Source organism: Zeus faber (assembly GCF_960531495.2).
Source record: "Zeus faber genome assembly, chromosome: 14".
Classification (NCBI taxonomy): Eukaryota; Metazoa; Chordata; class Actinopteri; order Zeiformes; family Zeidae; genus Zeus; species Zeus faber.
This window is the reverse complement of record NC_137200.1, coordinates 13,033,856-13,045,215: the sequence shown is the minus strand read 5'-3', so window position 1 is coordinate 13,045,215 and position 11,360 is coordinate 13,033,856. Positions and strand designations below refer to the sequence as shown.

Here is an 11,360-nt window from a genome sequence, read left to right as displayed (position 1 = left end):
AATGTTCCTTCCTCTTGATCTCTCAGCCGTGGCCACTGGACTCGAGGTCCCAAACTGTAAGAAGTATATAGCAATTACAGACACGTCGTCCAACAGCCGTGGCTATATACGCAGCTTGATCCTTATTGATATGGCACCGACCAGATTGCATGCCCAGTTTTAATTTGAGACCACTTGTATCCACAATGCCACATTATCTTATTTATTCAAGTTCAAAGTCTAAAATGGTAAATTCAGTGACATGAAATGTAGTTTGCCATATGGCTGAGATATTTTATATAATGTGTAATTTCAGTGTAATCTTCAGTTTCTTTTTAAGTCGACACAAAAACAATTATCTCCCCCTGTACCCAGCTCATCCCAGAAGTTCTGGGAAAAAGAACTAGCTCCTTGAAACTGGAAGGTTTCTGGCACCTCTAGGTCAGTCAGGTTGGTGTCCAGCTTAAGATGTCCACAAGAATCTTTCATCAGGAAATACAGTCCACACACACACACACACACACACAGTTCTCCAGTTAAACTTGTTCTGTCATTCAACAAATCTGGAAGTGGAAAATGGGGGACAACACTTTTATTCCACTGAATTAAACCAATTATAAAACATCTTGAATGCCTTCCACTGCAACTGTCCAATTCCCTTCTCTCCTGCTCAGCAAGGATTTTCCCAGTAGTTCAGTTTGCTTTTACGCAGCAGGGCGCTCGTCGCCATGGAGATCACGCTCAAGTCCGACTTTTAGGCTTCCTCATCACTTCCTGCCAGGCTGCTGTCGGTGGAGTCCACTTCCTCTTCCTCTGTGGCCGGCTGGGCGGGGGCGGGGTCTGGGTGGGCAGGGGCGGGGTCTGGGTGGGCGGGGTCTGGGGCCGGGGGTGCGGATGCCTTTGCGGCCGCCTGTGCCGGGTCTGCGGAAGGGGCTCCGTTGGAGTCCGGCGCCGGCTGCCCCGCCTTGGTGCTGGTATCCAGGAAGTTAGCCCAGCCCTTCAAACGCTCCTCACGCTCCCTCGACGTCTCCTCCACCTGCGCCCGCACATGCACACACACACGCACACACACGTTGGCAATTTACAGTCCTGACAAATTCAGTTGTAAAACAAAAGAATATCTTAATTATCTTTCAGTTTACATGGTTAAAATTAGCGAATACATTTCCAGATGATATTTTCTCAGGATTTATATTCTTAAACGCACTGGGTTCTGTCATATGGTTGTTGCTTTTTGGTCTTTTAAGCATTCAAGTGTGCCCTATACCACAGAAGTTAAGTCAGCACACAAACACCATAAAGACCTTAGTATTCATGGTAAAAGAGAATAAACCGGCTTAAAGCTCCCATTCACGTATTCTTCCCTAAAAGCAACTGGGAAATGGATTATTGGGGACTTGCGACCGTTTCCTGGGGTCGAGAACGAACGGTTTAACTCCTCAGCGCTCTTGAGTTGCCAAGCAGAGACAATTTTAGTCCAAAAAAAAAAACAAAAAACTGGGTAGGGTCAGGGTCATCACATTCCATTAATGAAGGCTAGGAAATAAAACACACCATCCTTCAAAAAAAGAATAACTATTTGTATTGATTTTTCCCCCCCATCATCACAGTAAATATAAATCCGTGCCTGGTAGTCCGTTGTTCCATCCCACAGCTGAGCAGAGAGTTTTCTGCCTCCAAACCAGCGTCCGTCCAGTGCTTGAATGCAGGCATCAGCCTGGTCGGGCTCCTTAAAAGCTACAGAGGCCACGCCGTCTGGATGTCTCTGCAACACACAATTAAATAAAATTACAAATGAAATTAAAAAACAATCATTCCTGTCAGAGTCTCACCATCATCAACAGAATGAAAAACACGGCGGGAACTGCTGCCTGCATCACATTTGCGGCGCTCTCCGCCCGGGATCAGCTTCACACAATCACAGAATGTAAATAATTCCAGCGCTGTTCGGCTAAATCTCTCCCGGCTGGGAAAGTTGGAAGCTGAAAACGGGAATCCGGTTGAACGCGGAAGGCACGATGATCCGGTGACCTTGAACTCACATCGAAGATGATGACCTTCTTGGCCTGCCCAAACTTCTCACACTCTGTCCGCAGATCCTCACGGTACTCGTTCAGCACTAAAGGGTCTTCCTGAGCGGGGGAAGGGGGTGTCAAGAAATGATTAGTAGACATTTGGTAAAAACTGTGTGCGCGCGTGCGTGCGTGCGTCTTCTCACTTCAAAGTCACTCGGATGGAACATGTTCTGGATGATGACGACTTTCTCGTGTCTCTTCCTCACGTCTCCTTGCTTCTCAGGCCGCCAGTCCAGCTGTCTGAAGCGTAAACAAACACGGCAGGAGTGGACGAGCCCTTTAGTTTGTTTTCTGTCACATTCCACCTTTTCACTGGTACTACGAGTTTCTACAATGCACCGGAGGAAAAGGTTGGTGTCAAAGGAAAGGCGCTTAGGGGTGAATGATTTTAATTTCGAAATAAGTGATGATTAAGGTGACACAACAGCCAATAATATTTCAACGGGGGGGGGGGGGGGTACACTGCATACACTGCACACTATTTTTAACGAAGACTGGATGGAGGCCAATTATAACGTCTTTATTCTTTCTGCATTAAATGCGCAAAGACGGTGAATTCAAGTTGCATATTAAGTTGAACTATTTTTTATAGTTCAGACTTTTTCCCTTTTCATATATATGGTTGTAATATGCTGGATCTATGGTGTGGATTGGTGATTCTGCCCTCTGTTGTTTTTCCCCTTTATTTTGAAATCGCAATCCAGTTAGAAACCAGCTCCGCGATGCATCTCGCCACGTTGTTCCCGCTAACTGTGACCAAATTGGAAGGGGAACAAAAAAGTACTTCTGCTGCTGCTGCAACTTCTTCTTGTACTCTTTGTTTTTCTTCTTCTTTTTGCTGGAGTCGTACTGGCCCTTCAGCTCAAAGCGCGCCTCCTCCACGTGGAGCTTGTAACCTCTGACCTCCGACTCGTCGATCAGACGCAGAGCCAGGGCCACAGACTCCTTCTGCACAGGGGTACAAGATCACACACAACACCTTAAAAGAAGGGTTCCCAAACCTTCTATGGCAAGGTCCCCAGCTCTTGAATCGGTCAGAGGAGACTATATGGGGCTTATTATTGTAGCAAAACTATTTACAAATATGAGTAGAGAGTTGTACGCCTATCTCAATCCGTTTGTGTGTGGATCAGATTGTAAATGTGGAAAATAATCTGTAAATGCATACTGAGTAGGGATACCACGGTGAGGAATTTTTCCCACCGGTTTATAAACTCATAACACCGGTGTTCCTGTTTTGCACAGGCGCTGATGAGGCATGGAGATTGCACAAGGAGGCAGACAGTTTCCAATCTAGACCTGATCTAAGGTGCTCCAGAGCCTTCTTTCTCTCCTCTCCCCCCATGATAAGTGAAATATGACGGACTGTGCGACTCTGCTGTGCGCGCATGAAGCCACTTTCACAGAGTCTGACTAAGTATTGATAACACGCTTAGTATTTTACAAATTCAAGTTGTTGTTGTTTTTTTACGTGGGTGCTGATATGGGAAAATTAAAAGGGCTTTATTTATTTAACAAACAAACAAAAAAAAAGACAAAAAGACGGTGGGAAAAGTAATGTAATCTGTGTATGCCCGAACACCGTGTAACACCGGCAACACCGATAACTGTGGCAACCCAGAGATGCTAATGCTGAGATTTGTGAATGTAGATAGAAAACTGAAAATGTGTATTCAAATTGGTGTGTGCGTAATCACATTTGTAAATGTGTACATAATTCTCCAAATCTGTACTCAGATTTGCAAGTGTATTAAGATTTGTACCCAGCCCAGCAATGTCACGCTTGAAATCACTGGTGCTACCGCCGACTGGTGGTATGTAGGCTGTATAGCTACCGGGGCTCACTGACAAATCACCACACACATTTGGAGATCTCTGCCACGGCAGAATTGTAGCAAAGGTCACGTGTAATGAGACAGCCAACTGAGAGACCCGTCTGTAACTGGTCTGTATTCGCAGCTCTTGGAGCAAAATACTTAAGACTTTTTAGCCATTAATATCCATGTCCGCATTGACAGAGTTGTTTACACATTTACAGATGTATGTCCGCATTTACAGATTTGTCTACACATTTAAAAATATCAATACACTTGCAAATCTCAATACAGATTGGGAGATTTTTTTACACATTAACAAATTGTTAATAATTACACACACCTACACACACTCACAGATTCTGATCTGCATTTGCAGTCATGTACAAATTCACAAATCTCAGTATGCATTTACAGATTCTTTTACACATTTACAAATCCGATGACGCACACTCAGACTCACATTTCTAAATAGTTTTGCTATAATAATATTTGTCTATTATATATTATTATATAAATACATGTTGGTATTGGAATTTGCAGGATATGTGCAAATCTTTGTGTGGGTTAAGAGATAGGGGGCCCTGGGGTAAGATTTTCCATGAGAGACAATTGGATAAACACAAAACCATGCATGCAGAAAGGGAAGCAGCCTGACGGACCTTGAGGTAGCAGCAGAGGCCATCGCCCTTCAGGTTGCCCTGTCCGTCCTTATAGAGTTTCACTTTGTACTCCTCTGTGATGGGGTCCCTCATCACAATACCGCACTTAGACATCAGCTCCACAAACTCCTCATTGCTGATGTCAGGAGGCAGGCCTGCAGAGTAGCAGGGAAAAGGATAAACAGAAGAAAAGGAAAGGAGAGGGAAATAAATTCATTCAAATTAACTTCATGTCACAAAACAGGAAATGTTTTAATGCACAGCAATTTATTTTTACACTATACTGTATATGGTCAATTTGGATTCGTTTACTTAGCAAATGTATTCTGTTTACATTAATGCTTTGGTGACATGTTTTCATCAACACATTTTATCAAGATCCATAGAATTTAACTGAATTGAGAAGAATAGGAAAAGGGAAACTACAGGAAATAAAAAGGAAAAAAGATGCACATAGACCAACCAGACACATAGACGTTTGTGTTCTTGTTGTTGTCCACGTCGAACCATCCTACACAGAAAATACAACATACTTTTACATTCATCCACTATAGGAAAAAATATAGCAATCATGAACAATCAGAAACGTGAGAAGTAATTAATTGGCTGTTTTGATTCATCATTTTTATACCAGTGATGTATTTATGAATGTGTCAAGTCCTATCATCCACATTTTAAAGACCCTGTCTAGTTACACCATACCTGGCTCCACCTTCCTCTTCTCTCCTTTCTGCTTGCTGTCTTTGGCTGGAATCTGGTCCTGTGATGATTTCTGGGTTGGAGTGGATCCAGGGGTCTCAGGTCCTTTGGCACTGCTGTCTTTGCTGGGGACTACGGGATCAGTGCTTTCCGCTGCAGGGGGATTGGCTTCTGGAACTCCATCCTGAGTGAAGCCATAGTTGGCCTGGTAGGCTGCAATAAAGTCCTCTGTAATCTTCAGGGAAACAGAAAATAAATAAACAGATTTGCATGTGGGATTACTGTGGGATTTCCTATCCACTGTGTAGTAGAGATAACTAATAAGATAACACAAGATAAGATAGACCTTTATTAGTACCACACCGGGGAAATTTACAATAATGCTAGAATGGTCAAAGGTATTGTAATAATAAAACAACCTTTTCCAAATGAGTCCAAGGCAGATTCTGGCTGGATCAATATGGACACTTTGGAGCTTACCAAAGAGTATATCAGCTGTATTTTGAACCATCACCGGGGACACTTATCAAGACAGCTTTACCTCAAACACAGTCTGGTGACATAATCTAAGGCTGAGAGAGTACTTATTAACTAGTGATATCATACTTTAGGGAACCAGGCTTTCTTGTCATGGTCCCAGTCATAAACGGTCCCGTCCTCTGGATCTGTGTAGGAATACGGGTCAGAAGCATCTTCCTTTCGCTGATCATAGAGCTGCTGCATTCGCAGCTGCTCCAAAAATTCCTTATTCCCATCCGAGTCACCACTCATCTGCAACGACAAAAAATACATGAAATACTTTAGAACTTCACAAGCGATATTTCCAAAAAGCAAACGATAATATACTTGACTAAATAGGGGTAGTCTCTTCAGACTACACCTGGACCACACATCCACTGACCTATCTATGTAATAAGCACCTCTATCCCCTTTACTATATTCTACCACTATCTCATAAAGATCTCATCTCTATACTCTAAATAGTGCAAGTGAGGCAATCAACTGATAGAAGTAAACACTACTATGCTAGGTTGATGCTAGCTACTTAGCTAGCTACTTAGCTAACTAACGGCAACCACGTATGGTAGAATTCTACAGATGAGGAAGGTTACTATCGTGTTTTTAAACCCAAGAGACTCATTCAAGCTACAAGTCTGATGGGCTGGATACTTATTTTATCAAGCACCTTCTAGACAATACAATATAATTAACTGGCTAACCTTAGCGGCAAGCTACTCCACAACGAGACTCAAATGAACAAAACAACTTCCGGTAAAAAAAAAAAAAAAAAAATTAAAATAAAAATAAAAGATCAACTTCCGGTGTCGCGCCACTTGGAGCACGCATGCGCATCGTGGGTTTAACGACGGGGCGTTTGCTTTGCGGCACGGCCGTTCCCGCAGAACGCGGCGTTTTAAACACCGACCGGGCAGAGCGGGAGGCTTAACCCGCCGAGAAGAGGCCATAGGGGACAAACCGAACGCACCCCTCCGGTGGGCAAAACACGCGTTTGACTTCGCCTGCTCCCCCCCCCCCAGCCAGTGAGTCGCCCGTTCAGATCGTAAACAAAGCGTCAGTGAACAACTTGCATTCGCCCTGGCATGGCGGAGGGCGGCAGTAGCAACGCCGGCGCGGCAAACCTCCCTCCGGGCGACCCGCAGCTTATTGCCCTAATTGTGGAACATCTGAAAAACCGAGGTCTTTTCGATGAGTTCCGCCGAGACTGCCTGGCTGATGTGGACACAAAGGTAGGCGCTGAAGAGTGATGCTGCGTTCCCGGGGAACTCAGACATCTGTATTACCAGGTCACTAGGCCCCCCCCCCCCCCCACACACACACACACACACACTTCCGAGCTTAATGTGTTCCATGGATTATTTTCGGGAAAACACGGACACCCGCAGTGAAATTGTGTTTATTGGGAAAAGCTTGTGGATCCCACAAGCAACAACGCGCACGTTGACACAAAGGCGAAAAGTGCAGAATGGTTTAGAGTTATGTTTCGCGTCTTTTCAAATAAGAAAAGAGTTCGGTTTTTTTTGTTTTTTTTCTCCGAGGTCCGACGTCATAGGAACGCCGCACAGAGCGGTGCTTCGCAAACGGGAGATTGTCAAGTGGGGGGGGGGGGGGGGAAACAGATCTACCGACAGTAGCGACACAAATAATGCAATACCACCACTTGGTGATCTTGAAGTGAACTTTATGTGATTGCCTTGCCAGCCTGCCTATCAGAATCTGCGGCAGAAAGTTGACAACTTCGTCACGACGCACCTCAGCACGCAGGAGTGGAACGCGTCCATCAACAAGAACCAGATGAGAAACGGACTGAGGCAAAGTGTTGTACAGTAAGCATCAGTAACAGCCTACAAACTGTTATCGATTTGTAAACACACAGCAATTATTTATAATTATAATCTATACCCTATGTACCCATACCAACTCATCCTGTGCATAGACACATTCGTATATTCTGCATATTTATATGATTTATTATTATATACTGTTTTGGTTTTCTTTGGCTTATTGTGTTCATATGTGCTCTTTTATTTTGCAGGTACTTTTTTCAAAAATGTTTTGATTATTATTATTATCATCATATTATTTTTCTCTCAGACAGTTTTTTTTTAAAATGATAACTGTTTGTAGAAACGCACCAAGCCTCACCGTGACAACTTGTACATGTAAATGCACCGGGGGGAATAAACTCATTCTCATGCTGATCATATTCATTAATTATTGACATTATTTCTGTTTTGTTATTTTTCACACATACATAAAAGCATAATATGAAGGTGTTCCAATCCAATCTTGCACCTTTTGTTGTGGTGATTTGCTTGTTTTTTTCCTCTGTGCTGTCCTCAGGTCAGGCATGCTGGAGTCTGGCGTGGACAGGATCATTACTCAGGTTGTGGACCCCAAACTGAACCACACGTTTCGCCCACACATCGAGACTGCCATCCATGACTTCCTTTCAGGAGAGAGGAGAGAGGAGAGTCCCTCCAACCCCAACCCCAACCCAAACCCCAATCCCAATCCGACACCCCCTGAACAACCGATGGAACAGCCAGAAATCCCACCATGTGCTGGTCCGAAAACCCCCTGAGGTCAGTCAGTACACAGAATAGAAGTTCAAAGATCTAAGATCAGCCTCTTCCTGATCTTGATCTTAAATACTGCCTTACTTAGGTCATTTTATACATTGAGAGCAGCACCAGCAGCCTTATAAAGTAACTCATTTAACAAGATAAATGCACCTAGGAGGAGCAACAAAACAAGTAGCTATTCCTTTTTTTGTATTACAGGTATTAAAGTTATCAAATTGGGCTTTAGCCCATTTACTCGGCCTGCACATTTTGCATTACCCCTCACCTGATATTCTCTTTACTTCCCGTTTTGTAACATTCAAAAGATATTGTGATAAACCTACCTTGATCTCCTGGTCGTGCTGATAACTAAGATACCAGATTTTTCTTTTATCAATGTTACTTAATTTTGCAGCATTTTGTATGGTCGCAAAAAGAGACAATATTAACAATCTAAAAATGTGAATGATCATCAAGAAAATGGTCAATGGTAATGTAAAATGTGTGTGACGACTAAAAGTTGATTCTACACTAGAGTGGTCTGTTAAATTCCAACAATCTTATTTACGCACATTTGAGTATTTTTCGAGCTTATAGAGCTTGTGCGTAATCACCGGGTGTCATGACATTTCACTGCATATATGTATGACCGTATGTGTATGTATGTGACAAATAATTTCTTGAACTTGAACTTGAACTTTTTTCTGTCCACCTGCCACAGCTGCACATGCTACACTTCTGGTGTATCAGGAGGTTCTAGAGCTGGGCTCCCCATTTTGGGACGTCGTACCATGAAAGGAAGAAAAGAGGAAGAGGAGGAGGAGGTTTCATATACTACCTCGGTTTTTTATGAGAGACTGTTGTCTTGAAGGTTCTGTTCGTATTTTGGGCCCAACATGTGTGTGAGGACATGTCTGTTGTGCACCGAGCTGTGTTTGGCCACTGCACAGACAGAAATGCAACATTCAGTGCAGCTTGGGTCAAGTTGGGACTCGTTAAGAATCTTGATTTATGTGTTGCTTGCTAATTGACACCCGGGTGAGCAGCATGTAGTTGTGAACTACATTAAAAAAAGAATGTTTGTTTAAAAAAAAAAAAAAAATGCACAATAAAATTACCAAAAAAGAAAGGTAAAGAAGTTGATTCCACATGTGGTGAATTGTGGGTCTACAAGCACCATGGTGCCTATACAAGAAAGACTTTAGACAGGGATGTTGAGATTTTTGTACTGCTTGAGTACTACTAATGTGTTCTACTACTTATGACTGGTAGAGATTCCTTTCCTTCTTGTGTTTCGTACTCGCCGCTAAATTCCAGACGGAGAGAATCACGTCCGTTTGGGAGTTCCGTGGCAGGACCAGTAGTTCCAAAGAACCACTAGGTGGGGTGGTTTTCCAAGCTTGTCCTTAAAAAAATAAAAATAAAAAATGATTTTTTGGAAAGAAAACGGTGCAAAGACCCACATGTTCAAATTCAAATATTATGCCTAAAGTATGACAGGAATGGGAATCATTCAGTCAATGAGTATACATGAAAACGGTGCTCATTAGGCCCTTGGAACTTCCCCGGTGGACTGACCACTGCGGAATGATGCAAAAAACTGACAAAATTGACCAAATTAAAAAAATAAAATAAAATAAAAAAGCGACTTCCTGGACAGGGAATAGGCTGAATCATAAATACCAGCAAAATGTACTTTCTAAACTTAGAACCACAGATAATCACAGTGTCCCCCAGTTCCCTTTGCTATCCAAAGGCAGCCCAAATGAAGAAAAAGAAAAGAAGAAGAAGAAGAAATATTCTGACACTGCACTAGTTGATGTTGATTATCCACTCAAGGGCAATTAACTACAAACTATCATTTGCTTTGAGGTTAATTTGGATTAGATAGCATGTTATTGCCCAAAGAAAAACAGTAACAAATGTATAACTAATGTAATATCAGTACAAACGTATAAAGTATAATATATAAAGTATTTTCCCTGACGTGTAAGCTGACTGTCCTCTATGGTGTGAATTAGAGGAATCCTAGATTTCTAATCTTGCCAGAGGGTTAAATGAATGTGTCCATAAATGAGTACGATCACTGTATGGGACTCGATAAACACAGGGCTAGACCTCGGTCAGTTAGAAGCTGTGTTTGTGTAACCTTTATTGATTTACCCACTTGTTTTTGGCAAGAGCAGTGACACACACGTGTGTGTGTGTGTGTGTGTGTGTGTGTGTGTGGTGCACTAGTGTGTTTTCATATTTGAGTGGGCTGATAGACAGCCAGTGGTCTTATCCTTTCTGTAAGTATTGTAAAGGTATTATTTCAACAGCGCCACATTTCCATAATGGCCTAGAGTCCAGGCAAGGCTAATACACCTATCTATTATTTTTAGAAAAAGTGCACGGGTGACCAAAGAATTTGGTCACCCGTGCTTTTTTATTATGTACTAATACTCTAACATGCAAAGTAATAACTCATTTTAAGCTGGATTTTTCCAATATTTTGAAAGCTGAACAAATTTGCTAAAGCAAACAATATATATTGTTTGGCCTTCTTTCAACCATGAAACTATAGTGTTAATGATGGTACTATACTTGGTCTATGCACACTTACAGATTGCGCACACACTCACATGGAAGTCGTGTGCTTTCATCCAGGTGCGGACATACAATCGCTGTGTATACGGCTGATATTTGCCATAACAGGGTCACATGAGGGACGGAGAGTACAAGAGTGCACCCGATACATGGTGTTTACCATATCACGCACACGCCTGCATTGGTAGCATAGTAGCTCGTTTGGAGTGTATGCGTGCGTGTGTGTGTGTGTGTGTGGGGGGGGGGGGGGGGGGGGGGGGGGGGGTCGGGGGTTAAGGGTCATTGTGTGGGTGCTTTGTGTGCGGGGAAGCTGCGGTATGTTGTTTTGCAGCTGAGTGAGATGGAAAGAAAACACATCTCATCAAAACATCCAAACAGAAGGCTATTGATGAGTGAATCCAACCCATATGCCTCCACCCCTAGACACACACACATACACACACACGCACACGCTGTGTA

At 42.9% G+C, this 11,360-nt stretch overlaps 2 protein-coding genes across 2 annotated transcripts; one reads left to right on the top strand and one right to left on the bottom strand.

Moving 5' to 3' along the window:
• Window positions 1–556: 556 nt before the first annotated feature.
• htatsf1 (HIV-1 Tat specific factor 1) lies at window positions 557–6,500 on the bottom strand. The gene is made up of 10 exons (XM_080014276.1): window positions 6,450–6,500; window positions 5,836–6,000; window positions 5,233–5,464; window positions 4,994–5,041; window positions 4,531–4,685; window positions 2,839–3,002; window positions 2,198–2,294; window positions 2,022–2,111; window positions 1,607–1,744; window positions 557–1,015 (listed from the first exon to the last, which is right to left on the bottom strand). The coding sequence occupies exons 2-10, from the start codon at window positions 5,998–6,000 to the stop codon at window positions 734–736; spliced, it is 1,371 nt and encodes a 456-aa protein (XP_079870402.1). The 5' UTR covers window positions 6,450–6,500; the 3' UTR covers window positions 557–733.
• Window positions 6,501–6,654: 154 nt separating this feature from the next.
• On the top strand, window positions 6,655–10,245 carry bod1 (biorientation of chromosomes in cell division 1). Its single transcript, XM_080014255.1, has 4 exons — window positions 6,655–6,977; window positions 7,450–7,574; window positions 8,092–8,333; window positions 9,034–10,245. Exons 1-3 carry the CDS (start codon window positions 6,831–6,833, stop codon window positions 8,330–8,332), a joined length of 513 nt encoding a protein of 170 aa, XP_079870381.1. The 5' UTR covers window positions 6,655–6,830; the 3' UTR covers window position 8,333; window positions 9,034–10,245.
• Window positions 10,246–11,360: the final 1,115 nt, after the last annotated feature.